General features: G+C 49.9%; 5 protein-coding genes across 5 annotated transcripts; 4 read left to right on the forward strand and 1 right to left on the reverse strand.

Annotated features, from left to right (window-relative positions):
* Window positions 1-1,804: 1,804 nt before the first annotated feature.
* On the forward strand, window positions 1,805-2,948 carry LOC6596681 (27 kDa hemolymph protein). Its single transcript, XM_026990153.1, has 2 exons — window positions 1,805-2,101; window positions 2,167-2,948. Exons 1-2 carry the CDS (start codon window positions 1,924-1,926, stop codon window positions 2,946-2,948), a joined length of 960 nt encoding a protein of 319 aa, XP_026845954.1. The 5' UTR covers window positions 1,805-1,923.
* A 2,312-nt stretch (window positions 2,949-5,260) lies between these two features.
* Window positions 5,261-7,191, reverse strand: LOC113566107. The gene has a single exon (XM_026990177.1). It carries the CDS (start codon window positions 7,158-7,160, stop codon window positions 5,400-5,402), a length of 1,761 nt encoding a protein of 586 aa, XP_026845978.1. The 5' UTR covers window positions 7,161-7,191; the 3' UTR covers window positions 5,261-5,399.
* Window positions 7,192-11,589: 4,398 nt separating this feature from the next.
* LOC6596679 lies at window positions 11,590-12,420 on the forward strand. Its single transcript, XM_002021946.2, has one exon. The coding sequence runs from the start codon at window positions 11,660-11,662 to the stop codon at window positions 12,209-12,211; it is 552 nt and encodes a 183-aa protein (XP_002021982.1). The 5' UTR covers window positions 11,590-11,659; the 3' UTR covers window positions 12,212-12,420.
* Window positions 12,421-13,174: 754 nt separating this feature from the next.
* Window positions 13,175-14,041, forward strand: LOC6596678 (putative uncharacterized protein DDB_G0271606). The gene has a single exon (XM_002021945.1). The coding sequence runs from the start codon at window positions 13,175-13,177 to the stop codon at window positions 14,039-14,041; it is 867 nt and encodes a 288-aa protein (XP_002021981.1).
* Window positions 14,042-17,008: 2,967 nt separating this feature from the next.
* Window positions 17,009-19,991, forward strand: LOC6596677. Its single transcript, XM_026990154.1, has 3 exons — window positions 17,009-17,065; window positions 18,359-18,741; window positions 19,334-19,991. Exons 1-3 carry the CDS (start codon window positions 17,009-17,011, stop codon window positions 19,989-19,991), a joined length of 1,098 nt encoding a protein of 365 aa, XP_026845955.1.
* Window positions 19,992-20,265: the final 274 nt, after the last annotated feature.

The raw sequence follows: 20,265 nt of genomic DNA on the forward strand, positions 1-20,265 counted from the left end.
TATACTCATAAAATGATCTGAAAGAAAATCTCTTAAAGCAATAGAAAGATTCTGTCAGTCTCGTATAAGAGCATATGTATGGTATATTGTGAATTAGTACATATTTCATGTGATGTCTATGCTGAATCGATACTTAGAGGTTGAAATGTCTTTCAAATAACGAGTAATACATGAATATTTTTTTGATTTCCAGCTGGATAACTAAATTTCTTGCAGCAAATGTTCAACAAACGATCCCCCATCCGAGCAGAGTTCTATTGGACATGACGACTGCTCTTCTCATAAATGTTATTCCGTCCTCCGTTCCTCTGTTCCTCCGTTCTTCGTTCTAGAAACCACCGCCCACTCAGCTCCATTCTGTCCCATTCATGCGGCGACGAGCGAAAAGCTGTAAATGATAAAAGCTTATCTGGCAAATGTTACGTCGACAGCCGGTCCGCCGACAGCTGACTGCCAGCGACCTTTGTCCGGTGCTACTAAGTGGAGGGCAGGGGGCTTGGTTGTGTGGGGGCTATGGTGGGGCTGTGGGGCTGTGGATCGGATCGTTATGTGAACCGGTTTCGGGTAAGCACAAGATCAGACAAGTAATTAGTCCAAGACCAAGCCGAGTCCAAGATCTACAGTGGACGGGAAATACGTAGCTCTCCAATGACTCTCCCTCTCTGATGTCTCTCAGGTTGGGTTTTTATTTGTTTTTCTCAGAAATGCTCCCATTTCCATGAGCACTGCACCTATGATTCTTCGTCAATGTACACTTATGAAGAAATCCGTTGCGAAAATGAATTGAAATTCAGTAAAGCAGCAGAAAGCAATCCGAGACGAGACGAAAAAGAAAAACAGAATTGCTTATTCCGCAAACGCAGCAATCGATCGGGAAGCTTGAGTGCTGATCGCTGACGCTGCGGCTTTGTTCTTAATTTTTCATCTAGTATTTGTACTTGTTGTTTCTCTGGGTTGCCAGTCGGTGCCCCGGTCGGTTGCTAAACAGAGAAAACAGCAACAGAACCCGACGTGCGTTTTGGCGATATGATATTTACACATACAATATTGGTTATGGCCATATAAAGCAGGGTCTCCGATAAGATAGCGGAGCCCCGAGCAATCGGAAATGAGTAGAACAGAATGTTTAAGGCAAATTTATAATGTATAGTCGACTCTATCTATAGCCATGACTATCCCTGTGGCTATCCGTGTGACTATCCCTTCGATTCGTGGCTTTAACATTCGGCTGGACATTTTATCGTGAATCATTCACTCACACCTGAACGTAAGTACGCGGCAGAAGCGGATGCATGGGAAACTTTGTACTTTGCCTCACACACACACACTCACACACATGCGGACACATATTGAGGCAGTGGCAGTGGCGAAATCTGTTCCGTGCCCCCGAAGTGTGAATGATGTCACTGTCGGCTGATTGAACAAAGCACGAGCCGCGATCGCACAGTGGGTTCAAAAATGGAAAAATACATATAAGAACATTTTTAGAGATATGAAATGCAGGGAAAGGAGAGAGAGGATTTAATTTAAGATTTTCTATTGGTTGATGTCTATTTTCTGGTCAACTAAATCCTTCTCTCATTGATCTAACTTTCACATATCAGTCCATTCGTAATTGATAAACCAATCATTGAAATGGAAATCATTGAATCGATAAGACAATTGATGTAGCTCCCTAATCGTTACTGAATCCTGGGACTGATCCAATTAATGATCTACACTTCGAATGGGCTCAAACCACTGTACTCTGGTCCCGCCAGCAATCGTTTCGCTGTGGGGCTTCATTTCGTGGCGACAAGTCGGATTCATTCACTCGCCGAAGCGCACTCGAAACGGGCACAGACGGGCTCCAATCTCGAACCCAGAACCAGAACGCAGCCCCAGTCCCAATCCGCGATCACCGATCCACGATCCACTGCCAGCATGAACCAGTACGCACTGATGGCCGTGTGCCTGATGGCCGCCCTGGGGGCCATCCTGCTCGAGGTCCAGGCCAACCCCAGCCCCGCTGTAGCGACTCCCCAGCTGAGTCCCAGTCAGCTGGGCGGACTCTCGGCCCAGTTCCTGCCACCGGAATACCGCAACACAAACATCAGCGTGGGTGAGTTATATGACGGACCAGAGGCATGCGGATCGTGTTGTTAATCAGAAACTGTATTTTCACAGAGGACCTTAAGCGGATGTACCGGGAGAAGTGCAAGAAGGTGACGGGAGCGGAGAATGCGACCTTCTACCAGGAGATCGAGAAGGCGGCGGCCAAAATGAGCGCCTGCATCAGCGGCGTCGCCAATCTGACTGCCCTCCAGGCGGAGATGGAAGAGGCCAAGCCTTTGGGCGAGCTGGATACCGTCTTCCACAAGTACTGCCTGCGGGCGCCCGAGGCTGAGGCTTGCGTCAAGGAGTTCAACGAGAAGATGCAGGTGTGCCTTACCAGCGAGGAGAAGCGCCAGCAGGAGACAATAGCGAGAATTGGAGCATCCCTCCTGGGCTTTGCCTGCTCGAGGGGTGGCGACCAGATCGCTCTGTTCGTGGCCGAACAAGGACCGGAGTGCCTGGAGGCCAACAAGGATGCAATCAGCAACTGCCTGAACCGCTCCTTCCACCAGTACATCCCCAAGGACGGCCAAGTAGCCGACCTCATGAGTCGCCCCGAGCTGCTCTTCTCGCCCACCCACTGCGTCGATCTGCAGAGCTTCGAGGCCTGCGTCCTCCACCACCTGGAGCAGTGCTCCGAGATCACCCCCGCCAATGTCGTCCAGTCCATCTTCCGCTTCGTGAAGAACGAGACGGACTGCCAGGCCTATATGGAGGCGCGCGCTAACGAGCGGCCCGTCCTCCTTGCCGCCCGCAGCAACAGCACTGGTGGCGGTGCCAGCGACCTCTCCACCTCCACCACCCTGCTGGGTTCCCTGGTTCTAGGCCTCACATCCCTTCTTATCCGCCACTGAGGAGCCAGAATGCCACCATTAGCACCCCATTCCCCTCCCGCTAGAAGTACATATCCGCGGACCGATAAAGAAATCTTTTATAGTATTTCGGCGAACTTCAACGTCAGCCCCTCCTTAGTGGTTATATTTTGTATTTTTTTTTATTTCTTTCTGTTTGGTCAGTCAGCGATTGCGATAACGATAGCGATAACGGGTGGCCGGATAATGGTTCCCATGCATATGTGCTACCACTTTATTATGTATTACTTTTTTTTTCTACCGTAGTGAGTATTGAGAGTATTGGTACCATATAATTTAATGTCTCTTAAGGAATTGCTCATAATAAACGAGAGATTACTGAAAACAGGCACGCTTGGCTCTCAATCGAAGGACTGTCCAAGGTTGTTGTGGCGTCGGACGCATATCGAATGATCGGTGGAATTTGAGAATGGTTTTTGAAAGTTTACTCTTCTCCAAGAGAATGCTCAGCCCTGCAATCGTTCTTTCCTTGGAGGCTGGAAAACTAAAAGATTATCAGCTGTAAAAGAGTCCATAAGCGAACGGACATCATTCTGGGCGAATGAAACGAACAGGGATCATACCTCACGACTGATTCTGAATGAATTCTTCTGAAATTTCATTGACGGAAAGATGAGCGAAAGTGAAAGGCATTTGGGGCGAAAGGCAGCGTTATGCTGAAACAATCTCTGTAAAAAAACATTCCATGAACTATTTTGGTGCGTTCCATAACATTTTGTTACCATTTAACATTAATGAAAAAGTGCATTTAAATTTGCTCACCGCTTCCGATTTCCGACTTGGACTGACGCATATCTGTCCATGTGTACATATGTACATATGTATGTATGAATCACGCGAGCGGTCACCCTCTTTTTAGTTTACTTCTCTGATAAGATACCCGTACACCCGTACAGCCCCTACTCTTGTACGAATCCCAAGAGCCTACTTTCGCTGATCGATGGTGCGTGCGCCTCCCCCTCGAGCTTATCATGGGAAAAAAGCTTTCACGAGCAGCCCCATATGGTGGACGAAGCCATAGATCCAAGGCATACTCACGGGCTGAGCTTTGGCACAGTGGGTGTCTGTCTCGGCTCTCCGTTCGACAGAACGTGGTATCAGGTGATAACGCGTGGTGTGCCACAATAATAGCCACACAACATAATCGTAAATGAGGTGCTTATCGTTGTCATAAATGTGTGCTAATGAGCGGGCTTAGACTTGAGTAATTAAGGGGAATCTGTGGCCAAGTACGAGTATAATACCATGTGCTCTAATCACTCCTGCAGAAAAGAGTTATCAGATTGTTTTAAGTGGGCGAGAGAGAAAGAGTGGCTGTCCGGAGGTTAAATTGTTGCTTCCCATAACATTTTTTGGGTAGCAATTATGAGTCAGTCATCGTATTGGCTTGTGTGGAAATTTCGGCATTTCAGCCATAAAAAAATGTTTCAATGACTGTAATTTTTGGTATCAAAATTGTAAATGAGAATCATAAATTAATCAATGTTTAAAGCACACTGAAGTGTTTAATTTTGCCACATCTTATCCAAAACAAACAAGGGAGAACGTTGAGCACTCTCTCTGAATACTAGGCGCACATAAGGACGAACAGACGGACAAACAGACATGGCTCAATCGACTCGGCTATTGATGCTGGTCAGGAATATATATACTTTGCGAGCTCAGAAACGCTTCCTTTTACAAATCTAATATACCCCTATACTCTTTTTGCGCATCGGGTATAAAAATGGAGAGATATAGATAGAAAATAGTACATAGCTTCTTCTTCTGCGCGAATAGAATGTATGGAAAGCTTGCCAAATTGCGTGCAGATAAAGTCCTCATGGAGTGCTCACAGAAATCTCACCAATCAATCAAATCACAATTTAGATAAAGAACGCGAGAGTAAAAATAGAATGCAATGATTGATTATTGGGTCTGTACTTGATAGTAGTATAGAAAATAGATGTGTAATATGTTTGAACATATTTCCGACTTCATTCGATTGACATAGCCATGGCATTCCCTACTAAAGCGATGTGATACATATGTGCTCGGAGTGAGAGTGCCGCAGATCTCGCACCTCGACTCGATTAGATAAAGGCCTACGGCAGCTTCTAATTTAAGTTCTTCGAGCCGGAACTCCCCAACACATTCGTAGTATAATCAATCGCTAATCATTATCACAGCACCCAAAAAACTGTGGTAGGTTGAGTGTGATGAATGAGGTGTCAATGGAATAACCAGACATAGCACCACGATTAGGCCCCCAAGAAAGTGCATTCTTTCACGTTTTTTGAGGGCGAGACATCGCTTGGAAAATCACTTTATTATTTGGCTGAGGGGCTTCAGACTTCTGAGCTACTGAGCTACTGAGTATAGGTGTTTGAGCAAGAACTATAACTACGAAAAAAAATACACAATAATGCTAAAACTATTTCTGGTGTGTTAGGACTATTTCTTAGCGACGGGCACTGGGGGATGCAGCATCATCTGTTGCTGCTGCTGCTGCTCCAGGTCCGATTCCTGCTCCTCGACCAGGGCCGCTTCTAGCGCCGACTGCTCCTCTGCATCGTTGCTCTGGCCCTGGACGTCGTCCAGGTGCAGCCACACCTGCTCCACGGCTGCGCGCAGGGCCTCGGCATACCTCCAGGCACTGCGATCCTCGACCAGCTCGGAGAGCTCGTATTTTTTATCCGGCTCCCGGTAGTGCTGCATCTGGGCCACCGAGATGTCGACGGTGCGCGGATTGCAGGCTCCCGAGAGCCACTTGAGCGTGAAGTGGTTGTGCAGGGTCAGGGAGTAGCGAGTGTTGTGGAAGCACTTTGTGGCACGTCCGGGCAGCGAGTGGTTGCGATGCCGCAGCGTGTGCTGCAGCACGTACAGCTCGCCGGCCTCCTGCTCCTCGTGGTTGTGCGCCTCGGGCACCACTCGCGTGAAGTAGGCATTGATCATACACAACGAGGTAAAGCTGCCGGCGCATTTCCCCCCCTTGGCCTTCTCTATCTGGTGGGCTCGCTCCACCACATCCTGCCATGTGCGCTGCTCGCCCAGCGGCATGATCACCTCGTCGACGTCCACATTGAGTAGGTAGTCGTGCCGGTACATGTTGCGGTAGAAGCAGTCGTTGTAGGGTATCAGCTCGTTCAGTCGCTTCACCAGCCGGCGCTGCTGCAGCAGCATGTGCTGGTAGTGGCGCAGCCGGGGCATTCCGTTGGCCAGGGTCAGGGGCCGCAGCTCGAGGTATCCCGTCCGCTGGTAGTAGTCCAGGACCCGCTGCACTGCCGGATGAACGTCGTACATGTATGCATAAACCCGCGAGGCGCCCAGCAGTCGCTGCAGCTCAAACCACTCGATCAGGCGCTCCGAGAGGTCCACATACGGAAAGTCGAAGCCCTTGAGGCATACCCCGAAGCTCAGCAGACCTTTGGCGTTGGTCGCCGTGCTGTTAGAAATGGAAGTAGAGCTGCTGCTCGGTCGCTGCTTGGGCAGCTCAAAGTGCACCCTCAGGGAGTTGCTGGCCTTGTCGCAAGGCTCGACCACCAGGGACACGGTGCTGGGCAGGGAGTCCAGGATATTTGGGGGCAGTTCTTTGGGTACCGGACAGCTCAGCAGATGCGGATAGCTAAGCTGCGGCGTGTGGCCCCAGTTCTTGACCCATACGCTGACGAACTCGCTGACCTTCACGAAGATAGGCTCCCGGCGGCCCTTGTACCACAGCTGGCAGTGGGTGGGCGGAAAGTCGCTTCCGATCTGATTGGCCGTGGCCAGTACTCGCACTATGCGGCTCTTCACGGCCGCCCGCTGGTCCAGGTATGCGGCATATAGGCGGAAGGTCACGTTCCCGTTGAGGAAGGTCTGCCAGTAAATGTTGTGCAGATGCAGGTCGAGCGGATCCGGGTAGGGGGCACATGTGGCGTTCACCTTGTAGCCCAATGGCTTGGCGGTGCGATACCACAGGCCGTAGTCCACCTCGGGCAGCTCCTGCTCCAGCTGCCGCACCAGGGCCTCATCGATGGGTTCCTCCACGTCCTGCACTTGCGGCGGTGTGGCCTTTGGTTCCTTCCGGGCAACGTCGGCGGCCCGGGTCGGTACCAGGAGCTGGTCCGAGCGTTGCAGCGTGTTCAGGAGCAGCAGCAGGGCAAACAGGGCCGCCGACACCAGCAGCGTGAGTCTGAGAAATCCACTTCTTGTTGACATTATGCTCGAGAGCATACTGACAAATGCCTACAGAGACACCCGCCCCATGCGGCACAACGGCACAATGACGAGCACCTCGGAGAGAGACCGAGTTAGGCGACAATCTAATCACGCAAATGGGGCGATAACTACAGTGCTCTACGAACAATATGTTTTATCAACGAGCATGACCAAAAACAACGGCCACAACATGGCCACTACCTTCAACAGAATTCTCAATTAGCAGTTATTAGTGCAGCCCAATCCGATCCATCGTTATCCCCAAATCCAAGGGGCTGTCCAGTCCGACATTTGTTCCCATTCAAAATGCGTTCCCTGAGAGAATTTTTCTATAAGGCTGCACGCCAAGCAGAGCTGTGTGTATTTCTCTGATGGAATAATAATGGGAAATTAAGGGAAAATTAAGAGGAATAGCAGAGTTTGGGGTCACCAATATATTTGGAAGTCTGGTAGTCCTTTGAACCTGTGAGTCCTGGCAGGCAAAAGGCTAATCCCTTGTCAGGGATTTTGCTAATGAAACGATCAAATATGCATGAGCCGGACACACACACACACATGGCTTAGTCGGAGTAGGAGTTTGGAAAACTTAATTTTTGTGAAAATTGTTTCCTCAAAAACTACACAAAACTAGACCCTGGTCTCCCTTTCCCCTTTCCTCTCCCCTTCCTCCTTCCTCCCAAGGGGATCGTAAACGGTTTTGTTTTGTTTCTCTCTGCTGCTGCTCGCCTTATTATTTTTTGTATATTTTTTACGATTATAACTTTTTGCGTGTTTCCTTGCGCTGGCCATTTTTGCAAGTAATTTAAAAATAATTTGATGTTGCTCTGGTGGCTGGTTGGATGATGGGGCTGGTCTCCTTCCTCACTCCCTGACTCTCTGAATGGTGTGGCTGGGTGGTTGGTTGGTGGGGTGGCTGCTGCCTTGGGGCGAAGTTTGCTTTATTGACATTGTCACCCCGGCTCGTGACAATGAAAGAGCGCACCTGACGGAAGAGGATGAGCTGCACAGAAACGACAACATCACCGACAACGACAGGATAATAAAATTGTGAAACAACTTTTTAATGAGAAACACTTTTTGCACATTGCACTGCCCATCAGCATGAGGATGCGGATGGCAATGGCACTAGCGATGGCGATGGCTCTGGATCTGAATCTGGAGATGAGTCAGTAGTTGGTAAATTGTTGAACCCTGATGATGATGAGCCTGATGATGGGAATGGAATGAGTTTATACCTACGGCTCCGCATAGCTGCTGCTGGACTTTCACTTGTTGCGTCCCTCTAGCCCCACGCAATCGATACACCAGGACACCATTTCGCGGGACACTTGGCAGCAAGCGGAAAAAACTTTTGTGCCACCAGACTATCGACGCCATCAGGGCTCAGAGCGGGGCCACGCCCAGCAGCAGCAGTCGCCGGCCCGTCTACAATTAACAATGAACATTTTACGCCGCACTGGAAAACTCGGAAAAACTGGGGAAAAACTTCAAACTTTCCTCCGTAATTGCCCAGAAAAGTAACACAAATGAAACGCATCGACGCTTAATTACTTTTGCTAAATGGCACGAGGCCCAGAGCCAAAGCTGGAGCTGGAGCTGGAGCTGGAGCTGGAGCCCCTGACTGTGTTAGGTAAACAGAGTCCTGAGAAGCAGACTGGCGGTGTGGGGGAATGGGGAATGAGGAGTGGGTGAGGCACTGCAGTAGGAGAAGGCAGAACTACATTTGGCATGCGGGTGTTTGGCTTTGGTTTCGGCTTCATTCTGGCTAACGCTCTGAGTTTTCCTTTCCAGTGCCTGGCAATTTACGGCACTCGCTTTCCCACTGACATTGCTAAAATAGGGGTACTCTACTCCCGCGGGGTACTTTCGAAAGACATTTCACATGAGAATAGCTCTACAAGCACTGATCCCTAAGATTTCCATGAAAGAAACATATTTCTTAGAGGAGAAACATTGATTGAATAATCGTTCTTTTTCCGACTAAAGGGTATTTCCAAAGTCTTTCTGCTTTTGCCGCTGTTCTCCCGTTGATTGCCACAGCATTGAGGAGCGCATGTGAGAGACCTCGAGGGCTATGGAGTCGTCGGCACGATTTGACTTTTGTCGACGTCACAATTTGGAGAAGTTTACCCACTTCTGGCGCCGCCGCCACAAAACTTGGCCCAAAAAGTTACCCTGCCACTTGGTAAATGCAAGTTTTTGATTAAAAGCCTCCACCTAGCATACCCCCCCAGTGGCGTCGCCTGCTTCTGCCAGCAAAGTTTTATGCCAGAGCCAGAGCCAGAGAGAAATTGTTAATTGAATGCATTTTGGGGTCCCTGCAATGTTTGCCTATGCGTGATATGGGGCACTTTGCCAGGAGGCTAGTAGGCAGCCCCGAAGCAGCAGAAAGAAGGGGAATAGCCAAGCCCATTCAGTCACAATGCTTGCCAGAGCTCTGCCCAACACTTTAGCCTGAAAAATAACTGCCCAACACAAGCACAGCGAGCCGGTTTTGAACGGACAGTGTTGGTCAACAAATATTAGAATCTATTTATAGTAGTTTTTTTTTCGGAAATAAGCTTTGAAACGTTCAATGTTGGTAAAAATATAAAGATTTTCCATCCTTTCGAGTACTAGAAACTTTCAGTGTTGGTAACTCCTCTGCTAACTGTTCCAACTGCTGATGAGTTAAGCAAAAAGGGCGAGCACTCGGACTCTTGGGCTTGCAACATTTACGAGGAACACTCTTACCACTCCACTGCTTCGTGGCCCACTCCGGATGTGTCCAGGATGTGTCCCCCTTGGCGGTATGCCGATGGCCCACCTTGTTGGTGTCATTAAAGATGCATGGCCTGGCCCATCACCCAGAACAATGGTTTCTACACTGGCTGGCTTGCTTTTGTTTGAGCAGAGTATCTCTCGGACTCTCAGCCTGTTGCAGCAGTTGCAGCAGTTGCAAGGATTCCATTCCAATCTCAGAGACACACACACACGGTTTTCATTAGCCCAAATTGGTTGTGGGTATAAGGATTGTTCAAGGTAAGGGATAAGGAAGGAAACCCCTTAAAGTTAAGCGCCTGAGAATAGGACAAAAGTTGCCTTAAAGCCCCCGCTGCCAGTCAATGGCGATGATGATGATAGTCGGAATTCCAAGGATGAGTTCCTCCCACTCAGTGTCCATGGGCGGGGCACCATCGTGGCTGAGGAGGCAAAAACCCGAAAATAAAAGCAAACCAATGCCGGAGGAAAAGCTGAGGAAAAGCAGCTGCAGATTTTCTATAAAAGCCGAGGCTAACGAGATTTGATGAATTGCAAGTCTTTGTGAATGAAGCTACAAGAAAGCTGCAGCATGAATAGCCCCCAGGCGCTCCCCATAGCCCCACAGCACCACAGCCCCTCCCCAACCCCTGTCCCATCAGCGTCTAAGCCAGGTCCGCATAAAAAAACCCATTAAGTGGTTTAAAGCAGTGAAAAAGCGCACACAACACAGCAACAAGGCAAAAGGAAAAATGCAGTTGACATGAAAGGCAGCAGCAGCCACGGCAGAGCAGACGAGACGGGCAAAAGCTCCAGAAGAGGCAGACAGACAGTTGAAAAGAAAGGGGGAGGCAGGCAGACAATGTTCGCCCATCCACAGAAAGAGAGCGAGAGAGGGAGCCATGAAAATATGGAGGAGCTCCAGCAGGACAAAGCAGCTTGACGAATTACTTGGCAGCCGCTTCTGGAGACACGGGGGCGGGGAGAAGACACTGCAGAACGATGCAGGGCGCAAGAAATTTAATTTGACCAACATTTTGATGTATCAAGTTCAGTCGGAGTAGAAGATTTATGACTTGCTGACAGGAACAAGCGAAGGACAGGGACACCAACAGATTGTGATGTCAAATGGTGTGCAGAAGGAGGAGCAAAAGGGGGCGAAGTCGGGCTTAAGTTAAAGCCTAAAGATGCGGCATGAAGCGACCGTACATACTGCTTTGAAGTTTTGAAGATTTGAGAGAGCTTTAAAAGACTGACGGCTATCGCAACAGCTTATTTTTGAAAGTTTGCCCCACAATTAGCTTTCGGCAAAAGCTGAAATGTTAGATATGTATGAAGCTCTCCTACGATCGGATCGTTGTTCAAAGAGCTTTCACTTGGACTTTGCTTGCGATCGGTGACAAGCTTTTAAGCTGAAGCTCTACTCCACTCTGATGCTGCTCTGCTGCTCCAATGGAAACGCTCAACGCCAATGAAAAATGAAAGTAAGCGGACAACTTTTGAGCAACACTTCCCGCATATCCCATTTCCACTTGCCTCCTCCTCACGTAATGGGCCCAATGGAAATGAGGAAAACAAGGCCTCGACTGGACCCCACTTGATTTTGGAGCTAGTTTTGGAGTTTATACCGATAAATGCCCGTCACTGTGGTTTTCACTGTGACTGTGACTGGGGTAGACTCTGCCTTAAGCCTCAAAATGGGAGATTCAAACATCAGTTGAGGCATTCAGGACTGAGGGTGTAGCTAAAAACAATACAGATACAGTGAACGAAAGATGGCTCGACTGTCGGCTTTGGGTGTGGCCTTGCTGCTACATTCGGTGATTGGGATCTCCTACTACTACTTCTTCAAGATGGGGCGTTGCTCCTCGCAGCCCTCGCCCATCTTGGGCAACTGGCTCTTCACGGTCTCCGTCGTTTCCGTGCTGCAGGCGGTGCGCCTGATACCCAGCGAGGTCCCCGATTTCACGGCCCTGGTCCTGGAGACGATCATGTGCTGCTTCGTCCTCGACCTGATGCTGACCAAGCTGTGGTGCCGCATCGAGAGCCTGGTCCATTGCGCCATCGTTGGGGTCCTGCAGATATGCCCCGTCGGCGATGATACCTTCCTGACGTACGAGTACTGGACGCAGGCGATCCTCACCACAGTCATTGGAGCCTGTCTGCTCTGGGTGACTGCCTGGGCCATGGCTTTGCCCCGGCGGCTGCAGCATGGGCTCCAGTGCTGGCGCCGTAGCTGCCATCGACAGCTCTCCCGTATGCTCTTCTCCAGCATGGAGACACGGCCGCCGCTACGCCAGGAGAGCTCCTTAAGCTTTGCCGCCTGATCGGACTACCCACTCTAACTCCTACTCCTACTACTACTCAAAATTATCTGTTCAAATCGAGAAAATAGCAAAATTTATGGGTTAAGTAATGCTAAGAGCATTTTCAATAGCATCGACTCTGGCACAGTGGGTCCTGATATCACGAAAAAAGCCTCAATTTCGAACCAGATCCAAGCCAAAGATTGTACAAAAATAAATAGACTTTGAAAAAAAAAGAGAAGATTGGGGTACACTTTATCCTTACCTGGCTCCCAATTGGTTCCACTGTGCGGTGATGTCGCAGCGAACAAGTAAATCAAACTGGAAAAGCACTTCCATTTTCATTTCCATGGCGATCGAAAACCCGTTTAACCGTATCATGGCCATGCGGCAATGCGGAAGAGGCCTCTGTCTAATTGTGGGCTTCGGAAGACGGAACCGGCGGAGCCTCCAGAGCCAGGAGCCAGGCACAGAGACACAGCCAAATCTGCTGCTGTTGCTGCTGTTGCTGCTGCTGCTGTTTGTGATGTGTGATCGAAGGCTAAACTTGAACTTGAAGCATGGCCAAAATGCAACACGCAACAACATGCAACATGCCGCTGCCGCTTCCAAAGAACTGCCAACACGCAAAGGCAACTGGAAGCTGTAGCTGTAGCTGCCACCGAGCCACCCCGCTATGCCTTGGCGCATTTGGCAATTGAGGAAAATTGAGGAAAATTGGCAAGTGGCCGACAGACGGAGTATAAAAGCAGCTGCAATCGACTGAGCCGCGTTAATCGAAGCGCGTCGCTGGAAAAGTGCAAGTGCTTTCCACGCTCCCATCGTGCAGTGCATCCGAGTATCCCAAATTGCAATTGAAAATCCCTTGAGGTGAACATCCAAAGTGTCTGCTTTATTTTGCTTGTTTGTGTGAAGCTTTTAAGGGGAACCCCCTGCATTTCTTTGGATTCTTTTCTGACTCTTCTTCTCTGATCGATCCTCCAGATGCTGTGCCATCGACACATCCATTGCCGCCTGCTGCTGGCAGGACAACTACTGGTGCTATTGCCACTCATGCAATCCTCGCCTGTGTCCAGCCCCGAGATAGCCAACAAGGCCGCCCAGTCGCCCAACAGCCTCCAGGTGCAGCAGCAGCAGCAACAACAACAGCAGCAGCAACAGCAGCAGCAACAACAGCAGCAACAGCAGGAAGCGCACCTCAACTCTCTCAGCGCATATGCCAGTGGATACGACAGCCTGGCGCAGCTCCAGATGCAGGGGCAGATCCAAAGCCAGATCCAAGCACAGAACCAGGGCCAGGGACAGTCCCATTCCGAGGCAGATCCCTCCTCCTTCAAGCCCTCCTACAAGATGCCCGAAATGGAGACCAACTTCACGCCCATGCAGACTGCGGGGACGCCCAGCGTGGCCAGCCTGCCATCCACACCCATGCTGATGCAGTACCTGCCCGCCCAGACCCTGCAAGATGGCACCGGCACCGTGCAGTACCTCCAGCTAATTCCCACGCGACCCATCATCGTGCCCATCAGCCCCTATCTGCAGGCGGCTGCAGCCGCTTCGGGCAACATGCCCTCCCCGCCAGCGCCCAGTGTGGTGGCAGCCCCACAGCCTGACTTTTCCGGCCGGGCAGCCACCGTGCTGAGCGCCCTGCCCCCCAACTATGGGGCTTTGCAGGGATATGCCACTGGAATCAACCCTGCGGCAGCATTCCGCAGCACCTACCGCATCAATCGCGAGGCCAAGGACAAGAACTATCCGCCCACGTTTTCGCTGAACCTCAACGAGTATCTGCCCGCCTCCTCTGGGGGTCATGATGCCAGCTCTCATTTGTACCTCAGGGCACGATCGTAGGAGAGATCCAGCCAAAGTCACAGATTGCTCTAACACTTAAGACTCTTTCTTTTTTTTTTGTATCAAACCCCAATTAAAGCTGATGGAAAAACGAAGAAGATACGGCCGTAAGAACAAGAAGAACACCCTTAAATGGAGCAAGGAAAAATATCTAATACCACTTTACTGGAGCCAAATTTAGGCCAGCTCTTCAAAATTTCCCAACACCAAAAACTAAACCCAAAGAATGTGTGGTAATGGGTTCCGTTTAGACTTAGGGGCAATCCACACCTTTCACTTGCATACCAAATGGAAGCCCCCTTAAAGTAGATCGGAAAGTGGAAGAACTGAGAGTCTGGCATGGGGTTTCCGCCTTTCGTTTTCGCACCTACAGATACCACACGCGGACCCAGGGATGACCCAAGACGGAACCTCGGAGCTCGCCAACGGTTACCGAATCTAGACTGTTTGTTTGCACAGCCGCCAGACGAGGGACGGGGCAGGCACTCAAAAGCTAAAAGACAAACCCAAAGACACACAAAGGTTGGGGGTGCCGGTGCCCCCAACAAGGTCGTCTTTGGACGCGGACAGAATGCAGCACCATTGTTTTTGTGCCCCGGAGCTTGTTTGTTTGTTTCTTTCTGTGTGTGAAAGTGAGCAACAATTTCACGCCCGACCGGAACAGAGTCGAGTAATAGTCAGAGTCGTGTGTCTTCCAGAGAGCGCAGCGCGTATTACGCTGACACATGGACAGGGAGCAGACATACCCATAGGCAACCTTGAAGTTGCATCAGAGTCTGTGCGTCTGTGAGTCTGTGAGTCTGTGTCGTGTCTCCCTTTCATCTGTCTACTCCTAATTGTCACAATTTGACAAATTCATTTGGCATTAACTGCCCTCAAATCGGAATGGAGCTTTCATTGGCTCCCCTTCAGCGCCACAGCGAGTGCCAGAGGGCATGCGGCAGTCCTCAGCGGGTGTGGTTGGTAGGGGGGAGGGCTAAGCCCAAAACATCTTTCACTTGCCGCACTTATGTAGAGCAAATGGCCGAGGGCTCTCCCTCTCCCTCTGTTTCTCTGTCTTTGACAGACCACGAAGTGGGGATACTCTTGAACTGCCTGAAATCTGGATGGCTGCCAGATTATTGTAAATGATGTATTAGCGTTTTGAGGAAGCAAAGAAGACATCACTTTCTATTTCTCTCTTCTGGAATATCTTCTAATATTAATAAGTTTGAATGATACAAAATGGAAGATAAAGGGATGTTCATTGATACAAGCAATGAGTGGAGTTTTAAGCAAAAAATGTCTTTATTTGTTACACTCCAAATCGAAGAGTCTATCACATGAATGCTTCTCCCCTTCTGTTAGGGTATTGGCTGGCAATTCGAGGGGCATTACATGCCACATTCAGTGCCACAATTCACTTTCAATCACCGAAATGTTCCACATGTCGTCGCAGTCATTGCGTCGTCGTTGCATTGATGTTATGGCCAATGTTGCCGATGAGGCTCTGATGATGATGAAGACGCCCCGTGGCGTCCGTCTCTGGTCTCTGGTCTCTGGTCTCTAGATGGATCCCTTGTAATGAGATTTGGATGGTCAGTCGGCCAGGGTAGGGTTCAGGGCTTGGATGATTGGGCGCACTTGTCTCGCGACTCCACGCTTTTTGGGAGCGGAAGTGAGCGGTTATCGATGCTCTCAGCCCAACAAAGAAATGCTTCTCACACTCACCTCACTCCAGCTCTAGTTGTTCGAATGGTTCGATTAATAGCCAAAGTTTTCTTCTTCTGGATGACTTACAGAGCTGTCTGGTCTGGTCTGATCTGAGACAGGCAGTTAAGTAAGGTGGAGCCGGGGCTTAAGCTGGAGCTGGAGCTGAAGCTGTGGCTGGGGCTGGGGCTGGGGCCCGGGGCGCGCTTCACTTGTCCGACGTTGTTATAACACTTTAAAACGCGTAAATTAGCTCTGTGGCCTGGTCTTTGTTGTCGGTGGTTTTGGGGCGGTGCTCGCTTGCTTGTAGCTTGTTGCATGGTGCCTGTTGTTGTTGCCCGGACCGGAGTTTGAAATGATTTCAATTTGAATTTTTAGCTATTTACTTTCCTTTTCAATTAATTGCCCGAGCTTTAAACGGATCCACTCCACACCACACCAAGCCGATCCAACAATCCAACAATCCACCAATCCAATCCAATCCAATCCAATCCGAGCTCACTTCAGTCCTTTCTTCACTCATCTGCACCAATGCCTTCCATTTGGGAGAGAACTCCGAGCGGACTCTGATCAGAGCCCTGACCAGAGGCCGGGCGGTATAAAATGACTTCCACAGCTCGGCTCTGTCGCAGTCGCTTCAGTGGTCGTCACATGGTCGGTTTTAGCTTCAGTTTCAGCCTCTTCGGGTCTTGGCCTCTATTTCGGCTTTAGTTTTGTGTTCATTTTTTCTGTTTTGTGTGCTCAAATATTTTGTTAATTTTTGTTGTGTGACTTGGTGAATGTTGTCTGTGCTGGTTGTGGCTCACACCAAGGAGCGCTTACCACGCATCAATCCAGCGTCATTACCATCGTCTGCAGCAGAAGCGGAATCATTACCAGGGAACACCATAAGGAGATACCAGAATTATGGTGCGTATGCTGAATGTGTTTAAAGACATGGAATATAGGTATATTTGGAACCAGATGGAATATAGTTCATGCAGACAGAACGATAAATGACACAATCGATATCTTAGCAGAAAGAACAAATACAAAAAAAATTATATAGATAGATAAGAAACAAGCGCATTTCATAAATTAATTCATGTGGGCAAAAGATGGAAAGATAGAATACTTTGCAGTAGATGAAGAGATTGTTCTAAAAAGAAAATATGCTTGTCCACTATGGACTATGGATAATGTTGGAAGATGTCAAACGAATCTAAAGAACTCCCCGACAAACGAAACTGTTCGGCTTACATCGAACTCTTACATCACTTTTAAATCTGATTTAAAATAATGCCACCGCAGATACCTATAGATATAGATAACAAGAGACTTCGGGAGAGGGAGAGAGTGAGTGGCTCTAATGAGCCAATCTACGACAATTTCATGCTTCATGGATTGATTGATCATATGTCAGCGGAGCTTGAAGCTGGAAGCTGGATCTGTCCAAGGGTATTATGGTATTATGGTCTACACAATGAAAGGGAAAGTTTTGTATGGTAGTGAGGTAGCCGCCAGAAATGGATATAAGAGTTCATTGGCATGGAATGTTAAGACAAGTCCAACCCCGAGGCCCTCTCAATGTGACACTGTTCAATGGGTTCTATTATGTTTCAGACTCTCTGTCATATGAGTGATTGACATTGCCCTAGAACCTCATCAGAGATGAGCGGCGCGGCCACCAAGTTTGTGTCTTGATTCTTTTGTTTGCTTTTTTTTGTGTGCATGTTTTTGAATGGGACAAAGACGCAAATTACGCATGTTAACGATGCGCCTCCATTAGCCACGCTCTGGGCCATCAATCAGCGCTGCATTTGCCGACCTGACCGATGTGACCTGCTCCGATCATTAGCCAGGGCCGCCAAAAATAATTACAGGCCCCCCAAAAGCCCCCTGGAAACTGGGGCACGCATGAAGTTGCAACTCAGTCGTAGTTTGGCAGCGCGATGCCAGAGGCAGTTTCGCAGGTTTCGATTTCGTTTCGCAATGTTGCAACATCAGCATGGAATGCTTCTTCTCCTCCTTCTTCATCTTCATCTTCATCGGCGGCTGTGGAGCCAGAGCTTCGACTTAGACTTCGGCTTCGACTTCTTGCGTGACAAATGGTCATAAGTGGCTCCGTAAGTCTATGTGCTTGTATTTTAGAAAGGCCGATTGGCGAGTGGCTTATCAGTGGCGGAGTGTGGCCTTGTCCTGGTCGTGTTGCACAAAACAGGTGGAGCACAGATAAGGTGCAGCACCCACCCACAGTTTACAGTTTACAGTTTACAGCCCGCAATCGAAAATCTACAAAAGAGAAAAGGCTTGGCCTGAGCAAATTTCACGGCAAATTTGTCTCAGTTCACAATCTGTTGATCTTTCCACTTGACTGCAAAAAAGGGGGAGTCCCTCCACTATCCCTCTCCCATTTCGAGCCAAATTAAAAATGGTCAAAACTCAATTAAACGCATCAATGGTCACTGGTGGCTGGTTGCAGTGGGCGTGGCAGCGGCGAAAGGCAGCAACAGCAGGTGCAGTGGCAGTGGCAGTGGCAGAAAAACCTTTCACCAAAATGTTTGCCACCTGTCGTCTGTAATCCATGGGGCCCTTCTAATCACCCAATTGCCTCCTGTCGCTAATCCACCTGTACCTCCTCTCCCACAGGCATTGCATCACCTGCTCCTAATGATCGTCACTTTGTCGGCCGTGCAGGCCGTCCTCTCGCCCCCGCCTGGCTATGATGACGACAGCTCCCCGCTGCAGCTGCGCCTGGAGGATCTGGAACGGGAACGACAGCGCGAACGGGAACGGGAACGAGAATCGGAACAGGATCTGGAGCAGCATTTGGATGTGAATCGGCCGCCCCTGCTGCCCAATCACTACGAGTGGCGGCCAGGTGTGGCGGCGAGCCTGCCGCCCAGCTATGTGCAAGAAGCTGCCCAGCGGGAGCGGGACCTGGAGGAGCTGCGGCAACTGCAGAGGCAGCATCAGCAGCTGAGTGCGGGATATGCGTTTCCCGCCCACTTGCCGGCGAGCGTTTTCTATGTGTGAGTATGGATGGGCTTAAGGGAGAGCTTTAAAGCTCGCTAGGAGTGGAGCTTTGCCTCCACTTATGAAGCTTTTAGCTGAGACACGACACCTTACACCCAGCTCCATCTATCGCAAATGATTTGATCTTTGGCAGAGAGAGTGTGCTTTAGCGCAGAGCTTTTAAGCTCTGGCGTGAAACAAAAGACTGACGGCACAAACTGTGGAATAATTTATTGAAGGGAAGCTTCCAAGAGGGAACGATATGCATACCTACAGGCAACGAAGTCTTTAATGTCAGTACTGATTGGAGGGCTGATTGAACCTCCGTTCGGTTGCTGATGGAGGGCTGATTGACGCATAAATTGCTGGAGACTTTCATTTGTGCCTGGAAAGCGGTCTATCGCCTAATCCCAGGCTAATTTGTGGGATACTTCGGGCATTTTGTGGTGTATTGGGTGGGTGTTGAAATGGCAGTTTCACTTACGATTACTGGCCGCCGTTGGCTTCCGACAAATGACGGTTGATTGCAGGAATTAATGCCCCGATCAGAGGCGGCTCCTCTGGGTGTTATAGCACCTCGTTAATGTACCAATTCTGCTCCATCCACAGCGGACCAACAGCAGCCACGCCCACACACACGCCCACAACTGCAGCAACAACAGATGCAACCTCCGCGAGACTCTTGAAGCCCATTGTGCCCTATGATCTCGATCTCCAGCTGAATGGCATCCAGTATCTAGGGGGCAATGCCCTGCCCCTGCCCCTGCCACTGCCACGACCCCAGCGGCCGACCTTTGTCTATGGCTATACGCCGTCGCCGCCCAGATTGTACGGTTCCCGACCGCCGCCAGGAGCAGGACTAGGATTGCAACAATCGAAGCAGTTCGCCTATGCCCCACCCCCGCAGCGCAGCTATGCCACTGGCCACCGCATACCCCTGCCCTATCCGCCCAGCTTCATCAGCATCACGACGCGACGGCCGTCGGGCGGCTACGGGGGCCACCAGAAGCCCTTCCGCCCCTCTCAGCCGGACCCCACGCCGGATCTCTTCGCCGGACGCGCGTCCAAGTCGCTCCTGGACTCGTACATACCCAGCTGGGAGGTGTTGCGCCTCCTACAGCAGAGCCAGCCACAGCCACATCCGTACAGCAGTCATGGTCCAGTGCAGCGCCATACCCTGGCCTACCCCGTCTCCCGTCACTTGAGGTTGGTCAAGCGGGGCTCCGAGGGGGAGACCGTGAAGAAGTCGCTTCAAGCGAATGTTTAGCTTAAATATTGTGTATATTTTCTGTGTCTAATTATACAAATACGACTATTTATTAAAGCCTATCAATAAATGATGAATGATTAGCTGTAGATGGAGTAGATCGAGCCTCATTCAGGCTCCGTTCGCCTTCTTCCTGCATTCTCAGTTGCCCCAAAAGACTCCTCTGGAACGAGTGACTATCACATAACAGCCACTGGACCGGGTGCAGCATCCATCCGCCATCCGCCAACATTCAACATGCAGCCGCATCTTCATCTTCAGCTTCGACTTGTGT

This window comes from Drosophila persimilis, unplaced genomic scaffold (genome assembly GCF_003286085.1).
Source record: "Drosophila persimilis strain 14011-0111.01,24,50 unplaced genomic scaffold, DperRS2 tig00000520-arrow-pilon, whole genome shotgun sequence".
NCBI lineage: Eukaryota > Metazoa > Arthropoda > Insecta > Diptera > Drosophilidae > Drosophila > Drosophila persimilis.

Bases quoted from the DNA above. Each gene is read 5' to 3' on its own strand.
- LOC6596681 (XM_026990153.1), top strand. From the start codon at position 1,924: ATGAACCAGTACGCACTGATGGCCGTGTGCCTGATGGCCGCCCTGGGG. The intron at 2,102-2,166 runs GTGAGTTATATG...GTATTTTCACAG, and splicing joins CAACACAAACATCAGCGTGG to AGGACCTTAAGCGGATGTAC.
- LOC113566107 (XM_026990177.1), bottom strand. From the start codon at position 7,160: ATGCTCTCGAGCATAATGTCAACAAGAAGTGGATTTCTCAGACTCACG.
- LOC6596679 (XM_002021946.2), top strand. From the start codon at position 11,660: ATGGCTCGACTGTCGGCTTTGGGTGTGGCCTTGCTGCTACATTCGGTG.
- LOC6596678 (XM_002021945.1), top strand. From the start codon at position 13,175: ATGCTGTGCCATCGACACATCCATTGCCGCCTGCTGCTGGCAGGACAA.
- LOC6596677 (XM_026990154.1), top strand. From the start codon at position 17,009: ATGCCACCGCAGATACCTATAGATATAGATAACAAGAGACTTCGGGAG. The intron at 17,066-18,358 runs GTGAGTGGCTCT...CCTCTCCCACAG, and splicing joins GACTTCGGGAGAGGGAGAGA to GCATTGCATCACCTGCTCCT. The intron at 18,742-19,333 runs GTGAGTATGGAT...CTCCATCCACAG, and splicing joins CCGGCGAGCGTTTTCTATGT to CGGACCAACAGCAGCCACGC.